The following is a 19,978-nucleotide window of genomic DNA, read 5'->3' as shown; positions in this document are numbered from 1 at the left end:
GGAGTTTAGCCTGTATTCTGCACTGACAGTTATAATTTCACAAGCATTACCAAAATTTTATTGTTATGTTTTTAATGTGTAAAATAAATATGACCAAACTGTTCATAAACATGTATGACAGCAACACACACACAGCAAAGAAATGATCACTTTCAACAGTGTCCACAATTATATTTGTCAGTCCGGTCATTAGATTGGCAAGGAGAAAAAACAACAGCTGATTACGGTTAACAGCCTGTAGAAGGCATAACCTATCCATGTCCCTTCTTAGCTTCCCTTCTGTCTGCGCTGCTCCAAACTTGTCAGTTTTCGCTGGATTCCAAGAGGAGGACACAAGCGAAAAACTAGACAGCGTTTTGGAAAACAGTAGGACTACATCAGCCGTGCCTAAACAAGTCAGAAAAAACAAAGACTGGGCCAGTGTCCAGATACAGAAGGGGAGATTTGCCATTCTCCGTGATACTGGCTCTATGTACATTTGACAAATGTACAAGGCCATCCATAAAACAAAGCTACCAAACAGAAGGTTCCGGATTGCCCTAATCCAATCTTTGACCAAAGTTCTCACCTGCATAAGATAATGCCCAACCTGAACACTTGCTATATAGATTGCTATGTAACCCACAACAGAGAAAAGCCCTTCTTTGTTGGCCTGCAGAAAACCAGCTCTCTCGCCGCTGCGTACGAGGAAGGACTTGAGTTCTGTTGTTTCCAAGGCAACCTGGTAGAGCCCACCAATCAGCAGGGCGAGGAGCCACGAACCTCTGACGGGAAAAACGGTCAGGAACGCAGAAGCCATCACTCGGACGATGGCTAACGTGAAAAAGAAGTTCCAGTGGACCCCGTACTCTGAGACGTGTTCGTGATACCCTGTCGACTTAACGCTCACCAGCCGCACAAACCCAAGCAGAACCAGGGGCCAGACAGAGAGGAGTTGTTTGACAATGTGTCTCATCTTTGACCCGTGGACCTCTTTCCATCTAGCTTCGGGGGAGACCAATGCATTTGCCACCACGTACGCCCCCACGCCAAAGTCCATAACCCCAGTCCCATAGGTCTCTGTTTTGGCGTATCGCCTTGGAAACACAGCAAAATCTACAGCCAAGATGCTTATAGCAGTCTTCGCATTGATCAGCACACGAAACACAGTGACAAAAGGAACCAGACCAGCCTGGGCGTTGCTCTCTAAAAAGTTCTTGACTACTTTGTGAAGAGGTGCTTGAGATGGTAGCTTTTTATTCCAATACACAAGGCAAAGCAAAGCAAAGTCAAAGACTGCTAAGCCCATGATAACAAAATGAAGAACATCACTAAGCACAGTGCATGATACCACCAAGGGGAAAATCACCAGGGTGAAATCCAGAAACAGGTGGACTGGCCAAGTGAAGGGGAGAACACCTTTACAGAGGTGGTGGAGGATCAGGCACAGTCCTCTGTTGAGAACGCAAAGCGGTGCGAGGACAGATCCGAGAGACACTTCTGTTAGGGTGGTCCCATTGAGGTTACTGACGAACGCTACTTTAACGTCTGCTTGCGTCATGATCTGAAATTAATGGGTAAAAAAAAAATGTAATCAGTAAATGATTTCATTTCATGGAAAGCATACGCTGGAAAAGAGTCATGGTGTTTCAAACGGACAAAAGTGACGTTTAGAAGTTTAGGGTATGTTGTAGCAACATGATTTTTATTCAAACCATGTTAATGTGTGGCTTCGAAGTTCTTTTAGCATTTGGCTAGTGATACTGGTCAGTCCTGTTCTTAGCAAACGTAGCTAAGTAGACAATGCTAAAATAAACCTTCCGCCACCATGACAGAAGCAACATGGACCGAAATCGGTATTCAACCTACCTCCTGAATTGTGTGGTGTGGAGGAAAATAGTAGGTGTTTCAGTTTTTACTTAAACTCACAAAGTCAACGTAACGTTCAATCACAGTGAGATTTGCTCCAGACTGCTAGTTCTGAGTGATCTTTACAGTTCTGTGGAGTCAGAACTGAATGATAGCAAGCTACACTTCCTGGTGAATTGAGACTGGTCAATGAGTTTAAAACAAAGGTGCACAAATATACATCCATCGATGATAAAAACGCGAACAACACATGACTAGCTATACACCGGTTTCAAACGAGTCTCGTCCTTTCCGCGTTTGATTCTGGTGTGAGTGAGAGTAGGCGGTCCTGTGTGAAATGTCATTGAAAGGGTGGCGCTAACAGAGTTTCCAAAGTATGACGTTCCCTCATTTTTTTTTCTCCAACCAGTTGTGAGTTTTAAGAATTGCAAGGCGGCGAGGGTGTTTTGTCCTTCACTCAGGAATTTCATGACAGGCAAACCACCAATCCCCCACCAATGGCGGAGACGTAGGACTTATGGACTCTGGAAACGTGGCTACTCTAACGTCTCTTTTTATGTATTATGGCAAATGTCAAGCAAAAGCTTTTTCAGAGGAATTGTAATGTTCCCACATCTAACGGAAAAGATGGGATTTACGCCAAATCCGTGAATTTTGAAAAGGGTGGACATGGGAAGGTAAAGTAGCACGAATTTATACAAAGGCTAAATCAGCCACAGACAAGAAATCATACGGTTATTCGTAATATTATGTATACGCATTCACATTAAGTACCAAGTAAGTTGAAAATCCTTAATGGTAAGACCAACAGTACTGCAATGGTTACCGGTGTTAATTTTTAGTTAGTAAAGTTCAGACTATTGCTCAACAAACACTACCGTGTTTGATTTTATGGTCCTGTTGATCGGTCTTTTACCAGCTGAATAAAACATTTTTAGAAACCTAACATTATTATTATGATAATCATAATAGCGCGACACTTCTCTTCCTTCTATGTGAGACATCATTGACCGGGTATATAAAGTTCTTTAGGGCAGACAGTTTTATCCATGGAAAACGCCTAACATACCTACGGACCTAGATGTTCTAGATGTTGTACAGTAGTCGACTTGTTTAGATATCTCAAATACATTTCAGTTGAAAAGGGATTGTTTATGTTTTCAATTTAAATGAATGAGTTATCGTCTAGATTATTGACCCTTTTTTTTAATTTTCCGTTCCAAACTGGACCATGATGACTTCCGTCACCGGTACATGCTGAATATGTTTAGGTTAAATCAGGCAGCAAAACATTGGATTGCGTAGTTCAGTTAATCCATAATCTCCTATCCATCAATATAATCTCACTGTCACATCACCTGAAAATACACTGTAATGTAGAACAAGATTACCCCATTGAAGTGCGCGCACGTCTTAATCCGATTCGTTGAGATGTTGCCAAAAATGTGGCCCACGTTTTCTGTTGGCTCTGCACGGATACTCTGCGACTCAATGGAATTAACACGCGTTTCCACTTTGCAGATTATTCTCTTTACCTTCTAAATTCATCTTTAAGGTCGCCTTTTAACAACACACTATTTTAAGTAAAAGGACCCCTTCAGCGAGTAGTTCTCAAATCCAATAAAGAAGTCTAGAACACACACACGAGACAGTTTACATCTTTAGAGACGGAAGCCTGTTTGTACTGGAGCCTAGTTAATATAAGCAGACAACTATTGCTGTGTCGCCTTATTCGTGTGCTTTCCTTCAAGCGAGTCTTGACTCTTGAATCAGATTTTGAGGAAATTCTCATATGAACGCTGTGAGAAAAGATATAATGTAGTTTAGTGGTGACGGTGACTCTATGCGTTTCTGTCATAAAGAGTTTAGGTCTGACCTTTCTGTACAGTCAGTTTAACCAACTGTATGTCACAAATCCATCGGTATCTGTCGGGCATAGTGCTGGGTGATCTAGAGGTGATCTAGCAGGTCGACGTGGATTAATTGCCAGTCCCCAATACCCTAACATCCTGGTTTACTTTCACAGATCCCCAGCCAAAGGAGTACAGCTGTGCTGGGTTCAAAGATTTGGCATGATATTTGTCCTTCGTCAGGACCAGGAGAGGAAATTTTAAGAAAATTTCCACCTTTAAATAAGTAATTTTAGGGAGGGTGTTTATAATCTACAACAGACCAAAACAATCTTTCACAAACAAATCACAATAATATGGAGATTTGTGTAAAGACTACATGACTAGCTTGTAAAAATGTCTGATGTTTATTTACTGATAAATTATTGTTCATTTATCTATTTTTTAAAATTTATTTTCTTTTGTACATGTTTTAATGGAAGTTAAGTGTTAAGTTTAAAGCAGTACCTGAGTGTCTCAGAAACGCTTGGTGCTGTAATTACCACAGTTTAGTTCTGACACTGTTCACTCTGTAACCCAAATGATAACGTTGTTTATCCTCTACGTCACATGCAACCTGTCACAGCCTGCATGCACACTCAAACACACTCTCAAACAATAGGTTTTAAGTTAAGCAGAGCGCTTCGCAGTTATATACAGAAGTTTACATAAATAATACCTAGGACTCATTGCGAGGTAGTCTTGCTAATGGTTTGTAGTTCTCCATGACATTCAGTATTGTTTAACCCCGGTTATTTTACAACAGTTTTCTTTTATCTTGTGGTCGTTCAAACCCTCACTGATAAAATGCCACCTGTATTGTTACATAAACAGAGAAAGAGAGAAAGAAAGAGAGAAAGAAAGCCATTAGAGTTTATCACGGTTAAGCAGGCATGCTCCGTTCCTGTACAGGCAGATGTACATTCTTTCTTCACCTCTGCTGTTCTGCGGCTTAGCATTAGACTTGCCCAGACTGTCCAGACAGGTTAAAGCGAGGAAGCAATTACCCATCCACCTTCATACTCGGAACTGGAAAGACGGCCAGTTGGAGACTTTAGTGTGTGTGTGTGTGTGTGTGTGTGTGTGTGCGCAGGTAGCTGGAGTGGTGTATGCAACACAAACACTCCACAGAGGCTTGGCTGTGTAATTCACCGTGGATGAAACCTGGCTAACAGGCTTAAGCATGGCGCATTGACAGAAATGATGATTTGTGGGTGTAATAATCTAATAACTCTGAATAAAATGCATTTAACTGTGCTGTGTGTGTGTGTGTGTGTGTGTGTGTGTGTGTGTGTGTTTTGCGGTCAGGTGAACGGGGTGAAAGAGAGGGGTCAGACACGGCGTAAGTCCCTGAATGACTCATTGGAGGGAGAAATCAGAGACTTCCTGATAAATGAAGGAGAGCTGCACACTTATGATGACCTGACCAAAGTCAACCCAATTACCCCCACCACAGGTTGGCTTTTCATCAGAGCATATCAGTCGCGTTTATCATTCAACTTCTCTCTCTGTCTCTCTCTCTCTCTCGCTCTCTCTCTTTCTCATTCACACAAACGCAGAAATACTCCTTTCCTTTTGCTCTCTCTCTCTCTCTCTCTCTCTCTCTCTCTCTCTTTTTACTTTTCATGAAGAGCGCATAGTTTTTGACTATTTTCCATAAGGCGTTACAGTCAGTTATTATCTTATGGGTTTCACAGTAGTCTTTGTTAAGTCAGTGACAGTGTGGACATAGGATGGGTTCAGTCAGGAGTCTGCCCTGTTTGTTTGATTGTTTGACTGTGGGGGATTTTTCTGTGTTTGTCTGTTAGTTCTGAGATGTCTGCAGGCTCGGTACAGCGCCCGGGTCTTTTATACCCACGCCGGCTGCACGCTGGTCGCCCTCAACCCTTTTCAACCCATCCCTCACCTCTACTCTCTGGATGTGATGAGAGAATACCACTCTGCTCCGCAGCCTCAGGTACACACGCACACACGCACGCACACACGCACACACACACACACACACACACACACGCACACACGCACACACGCACGCACACACACACACACACACACACACACAGACACACTCAATTAACATAACACAGCTCATACGAGAAACACACACGGCTTTCCTTCAGTTCTCAGCACTGACAGAAACAAATGTTTACACACCTTTCTCACCGTCCACAGTCACCTTGAGCAAAAACATAGAAAACTCCAGATGATTTTGTTTTGCCCATGTGTTTATTCTGTGCACATGGTCCTGTGAGTATTTCTAAGTGATGACAGACACGTCGTGGGATGTAAACTCTGCAGCCCTGTGTGTGTTTGAGTCTCGATCCCCTGAACGGACGTGTTGAAACACAGGCTATAAAGATTCCACTCTGATGACGTGTTCATTTGTGTATAATGATATTATGATGACAAACAGCATGAGACAACACTAGCAGTTCATCAGTAGAGTACAGTTAAGCGTACTCACACGCCAACCCGCATTAGTCTTGGAAATAATAATTATCCCGTGTTCTTATAAAGATCATTACAGGACAACTAAAGTAGCACGGGCCACCAAATTCCGTGTGACGTTTACCGATAACTCTGTTTCCGTAGTTACTGTTAACAGCACAGTTCGATCTAAGAGGCATGGAACAATGCGACGATGCTTTTGCACTCTTTTAGAGAGCGTGGTGTCGTTGGTGGTGACTTTGTGTTTGTGTTTGATCACGACTCCTCCGGGCAGGAATTCAAGCCCCACATCTTCATTGTTGCTGAGGAGGCGTACAGGAACGTCCAGGGTCACGTGGAGCCAGTAAACCAGTCTCTCGTGGTCAGTGGGGAGAGCGGGGCTGGCAAGGTGGGTTATGGGTCTATGTCCACGCCGTCCAAGAGTTTACAGTTAACGTCTGATGTTACTGTTCTGAAAGATACTATGAAAGAGCGGAAAGATTAAAGATATTAGTTCCGACATTGCATAAACAGGCTCTGTGCAAAGTTGAAATGATTTTGACCCCTGTGTTAAAAACTGAACAGTATTGCATGTTTGCATGTTGGGTAAAGCCTTTTGACTGTGCCCATTTGTGCTGGCTCAGGCGGTACTAGTTAAACGGTCAGTGATCGGTCAAGGTGTTTGGAGTAGACGGTCATGGTAAATGTAACTGCAAAATATGTAAATGAGGCCAGTACGTTTCTCCCTCTGCTTGGAGGACTTTTTGGTTGTTGTCTGCAGAAATAATTTTGTCTGACTCTCTCTCTCTCTCTCTCTCTCTGCCTCTCTCTCTCTCTCTCTCTCCAGACGTGGACGTCTCGTTGTTTAATGAAATACTACGCCACAGTGGCGGCGTCGGCGGAGCGGTGCCAGGAGACGGTGGCGAGGATTGAGAAACGAGTGCTGGACTCCAACCCTGTCATGGAGGCATTTGGTAAAAACCAGAAACGCAGAAAATCCCTGCTTGTATCCGTGTCGCCTGTGTTACTGAGGTTTTATCTGGCACTTTGTTTTATTCCGACTCCAAACGATTTTTCTTTTCCTCCCTCATCCCTCCTGATTCCCAGGCAACGCCTGCACGTTACGGAATAACAACAGCAGTCGTTTTGGAAAATACATCCAGCTCCAGCTAAACGGGTAATTCCTGCTGCCGCCAGCGGTTTTGGGTTTTTTTTTTTTTAAATAACTTTCACAGTTATCTTAGTTTTATATCAGGTTAAAGTCACCTGATGTTGTGATGAAATGAGAGGATGTGTGGAGACTTGTGTCTGGCGTGAAGCATGACTCTCTGCTCGTGACCTGCAGGTCCCAGGTGTTAGTCGGGGCGTCGGTTCAGACGTATTTACTGGAGAAAACCAGAGTGACCTTCCAGGCGCCCAGTGAGCGTAATTTCCACATATTCTACCAGGTGCGTCCAGATTAATTTAGAAACTACTGTACTGAATTTAATGATGTCTTGTTTGTTTAATTTTGTAGGCTTCTCCATCATTGATTAACACCAACCTGTGGCCAGTGTTTTTTTTTTTTTGTTTATTTGTTTTGTTTTGTTTTTTTTTATTTCCATTTTTTCTAGAATAAAATGAGTTTATCCTTTGGATCCCATTGCACTTAAATTCAGAGAAAAAAGAGCATGTTGACAACACAACGTTTTGTGCAAGTCAGATCCTGGACTGACTCTAAAAAGAAAAGTTTGTTTAGGATAAAGGAAAAGATAAGCATTTGAATAAAGTGAATGGTCAGTCAGCAACACAAGGCTAATCAATGACTTCGATCACTTCAAAAGCGACTTTTCAGAGACCTTGGCCCTGTCCTGGCAGTTTCTGTCCAGGTTCCAAGAGCTTCTGTCCTGTCAGGGTATTTGAAGTGTTAATTACACATTGAATGTGTAACTTGTTTCTCAGTACTCACAGGGGACAACATTAATATTCATCATTTAATTTCAACAGAATTATATTCACACCCAGTGACCTGTATGTGTATGTGAATGTGTATGTGTATGTGTATGTGTCTGTGTGTGTGCGCATGTGTGTGTGTATACTGTATGTGTGTATGTGTGTGTGTGTGTGTGTTTGTGATCTGCATCCCAGCGCTGGGTAATGAATGCGATGCAGTAGTGTTTGTTTATTGATTGATTTGTTTGTTTATTAATTTGTTTGTTTATCTGTAGATGATGAAAGGAGCGACAGAGAAACAGAGAGAGGAGTGGAAGATGCCGCATGACCAGACGTTTGCCTGGTTACCAAACACTGAGAAGACATTAGAGGGTGAGACACACAGTAAAATCCTTCCATGCAGAAGTCTTACATTTCAGGACAGAACTCTGACCGTGAGTCAGGACTAATACTTAAATAACATGAGCAGAATTCAGTGTTAACTGACTTAACTCTCATCTTTTTGTGGTCTTTGTGAGTGGTGTTTTGAATCTTTTTCTTTTCTTGTGGCTTTTGCAGAGGATAGTTTTGGAGAGACAGTGGAGGCGATGTTCAGTCTTGGCGTTGATGAGGTAAAACAGAGGCAGATATTCAGGGTAAGTACTGCAGGGTTACGTTCAAAACGATTAAAAACCCAAATTAAACAGATTTGACTTCCTTTTTCATTTACGTTATTTTTTTTTTTCTTTTAAAATGTACAGGTTTAATGCCAAACTGGTTAACGGTCCCTTTTGATTAAGATTTCGCTGTAAATCTTTTGTGACAGATTCTGGCCGGTATCCTGCAGTTGGGGAATGTGAATTTCTGCCCTGCTACAGATGAATCTCGTCCCTGTGAACTGGACGAGGAGTCGAAAGGTAAGCCGGCAGGGACGAGCACACGCTCATTCACAGCTGCCCTGGCTTTTCTGTGGTTGCGTGTTTAGAAGAGATCTCAGCAAATCACTTTGAGTTGGTATCACTGAGATTTATGGACAAATTTAAAATGACATGTCTGAGTCAGAACACTGTGGGTCAGATTCTGTGTGTGGACAGTGACTGTGCCTGTGTTGTGGGCCTGTGAATTGCAGAGATGGTGTTTCTATGTGTTATACAGAAAGCTACCATTTGTAAGAGTTTTCAGAAATAATCAGTCAGTCAGTCTAGTCATATGATTTCCGTCCCTTTAGATAATGTTGATAAATTATGACTTTCCCCCCAAAAAAGTCATAATTTATCAACAAATCAAGAAAATGAATTTACTTTAAAAATAGTTTCATCACTTTGCTTCATTGGTTTCCTGCTCGTCTTCAGACCTTTGGCTTCCTGACATTAGTGGGTGTTTGTGTGTCTGTCTGTGCATGCATGTGTATGTGGACACATGTACACGTCTGTGCGTGTCCGTGCGTGTCCGTGCGTGTGCGTGTGCGTGTGCGTGTGCGTGTGCGTGTGTGTGTGTGTGTGTGTGTGTCTGTGTTGCTTTGGTAGACTTCCTGCAGAAGGCGGCAGACTTGCTGCAGGTCTGCGCTGAGGAGCTGCAGTCCTGTTTGTGTGTGAGGACCCTGCGCGCTGGGAAACAGAGCGCTCTGTTAAAACCCTGCTCTCTCTCAGAGTGTGGAGTCAGGAGAGACTGTCTGGCCAAAACCATCTACTCACAGTGAGTCTCCCACAGCCAGACTTCAAAAGACAATCACACACACACACACTCTCCAATCTCATGTGATAGATAAACCCAGATAAGATATGTATGGGCTTCTTTCTTTCTTTCTTTCTTTCTTTCTTTCTTTCTTTCTCTCTCTCTTTCTCTCTTTCTGTCTTTCTCTTTTTCTTTCTTTATTTTTGTACTCTGCTGTATGTTTAAATATGCATAAACACACATCCACTAATATCTTAAAAGTGATGGAAAATTTTGCAGTTTTCTTTTCTTTAAAGCTAATCATTTTTGTGTGTGTGTGTGTGTGTGTGTGTGTGTGTGTTTCACCTACCAGACTGTTTGATTGGTTGGTTTCATTCATCAACAACAGCATGTGTGCAGACAACTCCAAATGGTGCAACTTCATAGGTACAAGTCTCAGCACTATTAGAACCATAAATGTTTCCCTCAGTACGATTACACATTTAATCAATACCACACCCAGAAGTGAATCCCATACCATAATGACTAATGAGCACCTTAGACAATTCATATTACACCACACTTCTATTCGGTTCTATTCGTGCCATGTTTAACTGTGTCTTTAAACATGAAATGAATTTCTTGCTCTTTCATGTGTATGTGTCTGTGTGTGTGTGTGTGTGTGTGTGTGTGTGTGTGTGTGTGTGTGTGTGTGTATATGTGTGTCTGTGTATGTGTGTGTGTGTGTGTGTGTGTGTGTGTATATGTGTGTGTGTGTGTGTGTGTGTGTGTGTGTGTGTGTGTCTGTATGTATGTGTGTGTGTGTGTGTGTGTCTGTGTGTCTGTGTGTATGTATGTGTGTGTGTGTGTGTGTGTCAGGTCTGCTGGATGTGTATGGATTTGAGTGTTTCCTGCAGAACAATCTGGAACAGCTGTGTATAAACTACGCCAATGAGAAGTTGCAGCAGCACTTTGCGGCTCATTACCTGAAGGCCCAGCAGGAGGAGTATGTGTCTGAGGGTCTGGAGTGGTCTTTCATCAAATACCAGGACAACCAGGGCTGTCTGGACCTGATCGAAGGCTCTCCCACCAGCGTCTTCTCCCTCCTCAACGAGGTGAGTGGGTCTGGGTGCGGAAACTCCTGTGTGTCAGTTTAATATGTAGTGTGTACAGACAGCGGGGACTTAGTGATCTGATCTTTCAGTCAAAACTGTTCTTGACTGTTCTGCTGTAATTTGGTGGCGGTAGGGGGGAGGTTTTTATTTTAACTTTTTTTTTCCTTCTGTCTTGCTCCTCTCAGGAGTGTCGTCTGAACAGAGCTCGCGATGCCCAGCAGTTCCGTGTGCGTCTGGAGAAGGAGTTGTCTGACAACGGCAGTTTGAGTTGGGACAAATTCAGCAAAAAGCCACATTTCACCGTGGCCCACTACGCTGGTAAAGTCAGCTACCAGATCGAGGGCATGATGGAAAAAAACAAGGTATGCGGAGATCTCCGCCCCTGCGTTACAGAATACTCTCATGGAAGTGGATTTATTTCTGTTTAACACATCCCCAACGAAACCAGGAGCAGAGAGATGATTCCTCAGAGAAGTGTGTGTTGCTCTGTGTGTGTGTGTGTTGCTCTGTGTGTGTGTGTTGCTCTGTGTGTTGCTGTGTGTGTGTGTGTGTGTGTGTGTGTGTGTTGCTGTGTGTGAGAAGGCCAGAGAGCGGTCTGTCTGATTTTGACAATGTGAGACACGGAGCACTCAGATTAACCTAATTTCCATCTCACCCCCCCCCCCCCCCTTCTTATCAGTCCATGTTCATGTTAATAATTACTGAAACGGGCTCCTTTCGAGCGGACGTTTTCCAGTGGGGCCGAGTCGTCTGAAGCTGATATGTGCGTCCTGACTGAATTCTTCACAGAAGCTCCTCTCCTTTCCGCTGACTGAGGCATGATGGGAAATGCAGTGTAATGGCTTGAGGGGGAGAAAATGTCTTTAGTTGATGCGTGTCAGTTGTTTTCTGGCTCTTGAGCCTTTGGTTCTCACGGTGCCATTTGAAAGAACAGATGAGAGACTCAGGCTTAGATGCTTTAATGGAACTAGCTCTCAGTACTCACATTCTCAGTGTTTTCCCTGGAGGCTCAAACATACACAGGATGCTAATGGAAATGAATTACAGGCTGACATATACCTGGAGAACAGGCTTGTTCACTCTTCAGCCAATCAGAGACCACCGGACAGTAAAGCAGTGAATTACATTGTGCGCTACATTAGTGTGCTTTCAATTTTGAAACTCAGTGTTACCATTAGTTAGGTCATCTGTCACAATGAGCCCAATCAGCCAATCAGACACGATACTGTCACTGTACAAAGTACGCGCGTCTGTGAATTAGCCTCTGATTTTCAATGGAAATGTCATAGACTTAAGGGATTTGGTTTAGTAACCAGAGGCCTGTGTTGTCAGACTCCAGGCATGAGAGTTCACTGCCAATGTGGCCCTGAGTAACCCCATGGTAATGCCAGAGGTCAGTGACCTCCCACATAGACAGCAATAACGGTAAGTCGCTCCAGATAAGAGCGCCACCGGAATGAATAATAGAGATTATCGGTGAATTAGCAGCAACAGTTTGAATATTTCAACCCTCAGGACCTGGGCCCACTAGGACTGACCTTGACAGTCCTCTAACAGTATCTGTCTGAGGAAAATTTGAGAGAATGTTCTTAATATCTGAAGAACTTCTGTTGTGTGCTGCCCTGAAATCTCACAGTGTCTCTCTCTCTGTCTCCGTGTGTGTGTCTGTGTGTGTCTGTGTGTGTGTGTGTCCGCGTGTAGGACCCGGTCCCTCCTGAGCTGGTCCAGCTGCTGCAGCAGTCTGAAGACTCTCTCCTTCACAGCCTGTTTGCTGATGCAGACACACGAGGCACAAACACCAGGGGACAGAAACAAGTGGTCACGGTGGTCTCCAAATTTAAGGTACATCACAGGGAAGGCCAAAACAATAAAACGTCCATTTCTCCTCGTGTGACCCTGGTCTTTAAACTGCATAACTCTGGTCCTCCTACATGAATGAAATACAGTTGGTTTATTTGTTCTGAACCGTCCTGGACGGTCCATTGCTGGTTAATTGTGGATGACAGAACCGTACATTTTTGTCTGATTCTGAATGACGAGCTCTGTCCTTAACAAAAACAGACACACTGCTCAACATGTGTCACCTCCCATTAACACAGTGATTGCACATTATTCACAAATGATTTGAAATGGCTATTTTTTTTTATTTAATTTCTTTTTTTTCCCCCTCTCTGGCTCCTCCCCCCCCCCCCCCCCCCCCCCCCCCCTCTCTCTCTCTCTCTCTCTCGTTAGAACTCTCTGGAGAGTCTGATGAAGATTCTCCACAGCACCACTCCACATTACACCCGCTGTATAAAGCCCAACCCAGACTGCAGCCCTCTGACCTTTAAGAGAGAGGAGGTCAGGACCCGCCTTCCCTCACTTCTCTCCCATCACAACCAGTACAGCCATTACCATTAACACACAGCCGGGTTTGGAGTCTTCTCTCCAGTCTGTGTGGCGCTTTGACTGCCAACCGTTACATCACATCTTTATTATTATTATTGTTGTTGTTGTTGTTGTTGTTGTTATTTTAACTGAGGTATAATGTATGTGTTTGATATGTTGGGGTGGGCTACTGTGTGCAGGTCATTGTGCAGCTGGAAGCCTGTGGTATAGTGGAGACCATTAACATCAGTGCTGCAGGATTTCCCATCAGGTAACGAGCCCCATGCTCCTCTCTCCTCTCTGCCCCTACACACGACATGCACTGTGTCTCACTGTATCCAAATCAGACTTTATCTTATAAGAATATCAGGGTATCACTATTCCAGTCTGTTCATTCAGGGTATCACTATTCCAGTCTGTTCATGCAATCACTACTAATTAGTGATGTAACTTATTATCCACATGGCAGAGTTCTGGAGCTGGGGTTGAAATTCCAGGCCTGTGTTTCTGTGTGTGATTAACCTGCCTTTTTTTTTTTTCATGTTTTCTGTCGTGGGCAGGATCCCTTACACCAGCTTCCTCAGACGATATGGACTGATCACTAATGTTAAAATATCTGCAGAATTGACCGATTCCGGCGGTAAGTTATACCCCTCAGTAAAACAACACCGACAATCACCATAAAGACATACTAACTCATGGGATGGTGTTTCCTGAACATTGTTATATATATGATCTTCCTGAATAAAGAGATCATGGTTTATTTACTGTTGTACTGATACAGGATGGTGAAGTTTTTTTTTTTTTTGTTTAATAATTTAGCTGCTTACTCATGAACACTGAAGTATTCTGTCTGCAGCCCTGCCTGCAGGTCCCTTAGACCTGATGAAACGGGTTTAATCTGTGGAGTCTTATTGTAAATGTGTTCCCCTCTCCGTTTGACGCAGTGCAGACGGATGCCACAGTGTTTTCTTTCTCTTCCCTGTTATTAGATGATCATTTGTTTTCTCCTTCTGTCTGCTCTTCCTTCCTTCTCCCTCCCTCTCTTCCTGCCAAACCCTTTATGTAGTTTAAAGTGTCCAGCAGTGTACCCAGGTAAAGAAGAAAGTGCCTGTATTTCCCATGTTCTTGCTCAGAATGACATTACCCACGTATCACTGCACGCAGCCAGACTGACCTAGTTCTCCCCTTCACTCTGTAAAACTGTAAATCAGTTACTCTCTCTCTCTCTCATGGTCTCTCTTGACTGGCTTGCTCTATGTCTAGACCTGCTTTTGAGAGCTGGCTTCAGAGTCATAATAACCACAGTGTAATTACCACAACTTGGTTATGTTTGAAAGAAAGAGAGAGACAGAGAGAGACTCAGACTGCTCTTCAGGTGTGGCTACATTTTATTCAACTGATAGAGTCAGCACTCAAATTGCATGTCATTTTCTCACTGCGTGTGAGGTCACGCGTGACATCGGTTGTGGATGGCGTGAATGTCACGCAGGTCACAGACGTGTCAGCTTCAGACAGGCTGCCTGTATCACAGCTGTGTCTCTGTCCGTATGCTGTGCTGACGTGACTCTGTGCGTCTCTGTTGAAATTCTCTGTGCTTAAGCTGTGCTCTCGTCCTCAGGATCGGAGGACGGGGACAGGGAGGCTCTTGCCTCAGCGGTGGAGGGTGTTCTGGGTGTGGTTTTAAAAGGGCGTGTCCCTGACTCCTCGGCGCGCTCCGACGACAAAAACACGCCCAACGTCATGGTGCATTGTGGGAAAACCAAAGTCTTTCTGACCCACGCCATGGTTAGTCGCCAAGACCACAAACTCTCATTACATAATCGAAAAAAAGTTTAATACAGCAACCACTGCTTCCTCCTGTTACATTTAAACCATCTCCTGAACCGCTTTCAGTGTTTGTGGATTAGTATATATGTTAAACCTTTTGATGTCTGTACATGGTTATAGAAATATGAGAGTAATGCCTATGTGTGTGTATCTGTGTGTGTGTATCTGTGTGTGTGTGTGTGTGTGTGTATCTGTTTGTGTGTGTGTGTGTGTGTGTGCGCGTGCAGTTGGAACTGTTGGAGGGACAGAGAGAGAGGATTCGCTCCGTCAGGGCCTTCTGTATCCAGTGCAGCTGGCGCAGGTACCGGCGGCGGAAACACCGGGCCAGGACACGAGCCGTCACACTCATACAAGCAGGTAGAGTCACAACCACTGAGACTGAGTCTCTCCTCCTTCCCAAGTTTCAGTGTTTACTTTTCTCTTTTTGTCCACTTTGTGAATTCAGAGTTTATCGCCGCTACATACTTCAAACGTTGATAACATTTACGGACTTAAACTAGGGGTCACTTGCACATAACAGCATTTTGATATTTATCAGATTAATCATATGTTTCACTTTTATGTTTAGTGTTGTTATTTTGCACCCGTCTGGTATGCTCACAGTTCAGAGTGAGAGAGAGAGGTAGGGAGAGAGGAAAAGGAGAGAGAAAAGGACGGATTGTCAGACATTGGAATATATATATATGTATGAAAAAATATCCAATGCTCTGGACATTATAATCATCAGAGCAACCATCCATTGACATGAAGAGTCACGGTCAGACGCCAGCTGTCCAGTGTCTGAACAACTTGAACTTGACCACGGTTAAATCCGTTTGATCCTTTCGAAACAGAACAGGACAAGCCTGTCCCATGTGGAACAGACGGTACCTAGAGACACCTGCTCAAAGTCACATGTGAGCGACCTGTTAAATCAAAACAAAGGATTGCCCTCGGATCTCGTTAATTCTGCCGCTGCCAGGAGAAAAGAGCAAATTAAACCGTAGTTACAGCTCAAAGCCTATTAGCGGGTGTCGTTGAACAATGTTTAACAGATGAGCAAGTGACGGTCTTGCATACCAGACCTTGTCACGTGACTGCGTGAGGGGGCGGTTGTGAACTGCCGTGTGTGGTCGTGGTGTGTGTTTTGGCCGAGTGTGGTCGTGGTGTGTGTTTTGGCTGTGTGTTGTCGTGGTGTGTGTTTTGGCCGTGTGTTGTCGTGGTGTGTGTTTTGGCTGTGTCGCAGGTTAATTCTCACGCTGATGTGCCTCGCTAAATCCACTTCTCTGGGCCACGTTCGCCAAAGCAGCGAAGGGCATGTTTTCTGTTTGTGTATATTTCAGTCATTTAAACCTTATGTTTTTGGTGTTTTCTGTATAAGATGTGATCCTGTGGGAGGGAATATGATTTGAGGTGTTGCTCTGAAATTGGCTGGGAGGGCGAAACAGTACATTTCAGTTAATTAGTACTAATTAACAAGGGATTTATCAGTGAACTGGTTTCGTGTCATTTCCTATGAATTGGAATGGTTTGAACCTGGTTGTGTGTAAACTCATTTCATGTCGTTTTGCAGCGGTGAGGTCTTGGTTAGTGAGGAGGGAGGTGAAGAAATGGCACTCGGCTGCCATGGTCATCCAGACCAGGTGGAGGCGCTGGAGGGTGAGCAGCGAAATTTATATATCCTCCAAGCTATGACTTATTGGTTTTGAAACACAGTTTACTAAGGAATTTGTGGTTGTACTTCTCTCTCTCTCTCTCTCTCTCTCTCTCGCTTGCTCTCTCTTTCTGTCTCTCTCTCGCTCTCTCTCTCTCTCTCTCTCTCTCTCTCTCTGTCTGTCTCCCTCCCTCTTTCTCTTTTTGTCAGACACTGATGGATGCTTTGGCTGAAGCAGAGTTAGATGACGCTGAGGATCTGCAGGAGGAAGAGGAGTTGTCTGCTGAACCAGTCTTAGATCCTGTGTTAAGGGAGAGGGGTTCAGTCCAACTGTCTGGGCTCCAGGAGCCCGTGGTGGTCCGCGGTTGGCCCCTGGGCCTGGCCATGGCCTCTGCTCCAAATATCACCATCTCACTGACGGCCAAGGGCTTCCAGAAGGTGGTGTCTCTGATGGCCAGTCTGAGTATACCGCTCCACAGAGGAGAGTATAAGGTGAAGACCAACCAGTTTGACCAGGGAGTGGCTTCCATCAGGGCTCAGCCCAGGGTAAGACTACTAAACCCCACCTCACCCACACACACCTGAGGATGTAAATGATTGGTTGAGTATATGCTGACTGATACTTGTCCTAAACAGTGCTGGATCTCGACTGAGGAAACTTCACACAAAATGCAGCTCAGGCGAAAACCCATACGACAGTATATTATCATATTTACTTTGGTAGTGATGAATGTGATGCTTAATTTTTTTTAAAAAAAACAATGCATCAGTTTGGCATTTTTCATCAATACCATCACTGTTTTATATAATTAGAAAAAGAAGTATGAACTCAATAACAGCATGATCACAAATATCCAAACTACACTTTACAGGCGTTTCAATCTGTGAAGATATGAAACAAAACAAAAATCAAACTGCCACTTTATTTACACACAACAGATCTGTGCCTGTCAGATATGTTGAAATACACATTACAAGGAAATGGACTAATGTTCTGTCTGTAAAATTGTGTTATGGTTAAATTAAGCAAGAACTTTAAAAAGTATTTAAAGTTGAAAAACATTAAAGTTTCAGTGATCTAAACAAGTGGTCATGATGTTTGTACTGGTGTTAAGTGGTGTTAAGGTCGCCAGCTGTGACCTGACTGTGACTAATCAATGTGATAAGTGTTTTAAGCCTTTTACTCTTAATTATTTTTATCAGTTAGACCACGGTTTCACTTTTAATTCTGTCCTCCTGCATTAACTGAAATGTAAGCAGAACTCTGTGCTCTCTCTCTCCCTCTCTCTGTCTCTCTCTCTCTCTCTCTTTAGGGCTCAGTGAAACTCCACATGCAGAGATCCCCCCTGCTCTATGCTGACATGTATCCTGGAGACAAGTGTGATGGAGTGACGGGTTTCAACCAGATCCTGCTGGAAAAAACCTGATCCTCACTGGAATTAGAACTATTCGTATTCAATTTGTTCTCATCACAGCACAATCAAAATGAATTTCTCATCCAAAGCACTACAACTTTTCAGAATCAAACCTGCGGAAACACATTAGAGAAACCAAATGAGATTTTTCTGGTAGCTGCCTTATTTTAATGTAACTGAAGAGTCAGTTTTATGTACTCTGCGAGTCTCTGGTTGATTAAAATGCTTGAGTGCCTTCTTTTCCAAATAGATGTTAACTTCAGAGTGTACTGTAGGGATTTATAAATATTTATTTAAAAGATGAAGACTCACTCTCTTCAGTCTTTCCATCTGAATTTGGACAGTGTATTATTGATTTACTGACATCTTTGTTCTCAGGTTAGGGTCTTTTGTCTGTCTGGTGATCAGGATCTTTTTTTTTTTTTTTTTTGAGTCATGGATGCGGGAGGCCTCAGTTGACTTCTGAGGCTTTTTGGATGGCCAGCAAAGATGATCAGCTTGCTTACACAATGGCTCAAAAAAAGAAAAAACAGGTTCTGATATCAAGGTGTTCTCTGACATGTAGTATGTATTTTTTTTCTCTTCCTCTCACAGCTGGTTACTTTGTTGAAGGAACACTGTCTTTTAAAATGTTTGGGTTCGGTTTGGAGAATACTGGACTAATGGGGTTTAATATACAGTCCACTAACTGTGTCCAAAACATTAATTCAGGATTAAAAGACTCGGAGACAAGGGAGACAGAAATGTCAAACGGAACGGTTTTTTTTTTTGGTGTTTTTTTTTTTTGTAGTATTTCTATGCTGTATAACTATGATGAATTCTTTTCTTCTTTTTTAACCGTTTAATGATGATTTGCACAATTTAAACTTAGAGAAATATTTGCAAATGCCAGGGCTGCAGTGCAGATTGAGCTAGTGTGTCTCCTGCTGAATCTCCAGCGTGTACTGTGCACCGTTGAGTCGTTTTGCTGCAATTTTTTTTTTTTTTTCATGTGTACTCGCTGTTTGCCTTCCTCTGTAAACGCTTTAAACTGTAACTGCGCCTAAAGGGGCTGAACAACTCAGCCCGCAGGTTCATTCAGTGCTTGCATGTCGATTGGAACAAACGCCAACAGGTAGCTTGCTTTGTAAAGCCATAGCATTCATCTCAGTTTAGCAAAGCGCACAAGACTGAATGACTGTTTATCGGACCATAAGCCTAAAGTACTTGACTCTGTTAGTACAACACTAGATGTGACTAATTACGCAATATGCACAATAGATACCGTCGAAAATGACGTTGGGAGATAATGTTTCTTTCATAACGAGCATACCACATATCTGCTGGGGCACTTCATTTTCAGTGACCAAATTTCTTATTAAAACAACAAACTTGACTCTTTGGTCTTATGTCAGCTGTGCGGAATGGTTCTGTCTAAACTAACCAATGAGGTGACTCGGTCAGATCTGGGATATCGGCCAATAAAAATCATTCAAACATACTGCGAGGTCTCATGCCAGTTTAATGTTTGATATTGAAGTTCGATGAAAATTGTTTGTCCTTGAGGTAGGAAAGCCGAATTAAAACAGCAGAACAAATGTCTGGTCAGGTGATATTTCCATGACTTGAAGCAGACTGATTCTGGTGCATTTGCTAAGCTAAATATTAAGCTAAATTAAACAGCCTTCATACAGTACAGCGTCTGTCTGGAAAGTTAGCAGCACTGATTAGTACAGCTGCTAAACCCACAGATAACTGATAAAAAGACTTCTAGAGCAGCATTTCATGTCCACATTTTGGCATGAACTTTTCTATCAACTGACATCTTCATTCATCAAAAATATGCTTTATTTTGTCCAAAAAGCCCCCCAAAAAGACTGGTTATTATATATTACACAATATGGCTCAAGA

The 19,978-nt window shown here is 43.2% G+C and overlaps 2 protein-coding genes across 2 annotated transcripts; one reads left to right on the top strand and one right to left on the bottom strand.

Annotated features, from left to right (window-relative positions):
- Window positions 1-46: 46 nt before the first annotated feature.
- On the bottom strand, window positions 47-1,540 carry pigw (phosphatidylinositol glycan anchor biosynthesis, class W). Its single transcript, XM_030793140.1, has one exon. It carries the CDS (start codon window positions 1,538-1,540, stop codon window positions 47-49), a length of 1,494 nt encoding a protein of 497 aa, XP_030649000.1.
- A 764-nt stretch (window positions 1,541-2,304) lies between these two features.
- On the top strand, window positions 2,305-18,472 carry myo19 (myosin XIX). The gene is made up of 23 exons (XM_030792564.1): window positions 2,305-2,525; window positions 5,046-5,193; window positions 5,546-5,694; window positions 6,460-6,573; window positions 7,012-7,138; window positions 7,272-7,341; window positions 7,510-7,612; window positions 8,372-8,468; window positions 8,655-8,731; window positions 8,902-8,992; window positions 9,602-9,770; window positions 10,102-10,175; window positions 10,608-10,843; window positions 11,029-11,205; window positions 12,545-12,685; window positions 13,076-13,183; window positions 13,411-13,481; window positions 13,771-13,850; window positions 14,832-14,998; window positions 15,268-15,397; window positions 16,593-16,678; window positions 16,884-17,219; window positions 17,987-18,472. Exons 1-23 carry the CDS (start codon window positions 2,412-2,414, stop codon window positions 18,098-18,100), a joined length of 2,979 nt encoding a protein of 992 aa, XP_030648424.1. The 5' UTR covers window positions 2,305-2,411; the 3' UTR covers window positions 18,101-18,472.
- Window positions 18,473-19,978: the final 1,506 nt, after the last annotated feature.

This window comes from Chanos chanos, chromosome 15, assembly GCF_902362185.1.
Source record: "Chanos chanos chromosome 15, fChaCha1.1, whole genome shotgun sequence".
NCBI classification, from domain to species: Eukaryota; Metazoa; Chordata; class Actinopteri; order Gonorynchiformes; family Chanidae; genus Chanos; species Chanos chanos.
This window is presented reverse-complemented; position numbering and strand designations above follow the sequence as displayed.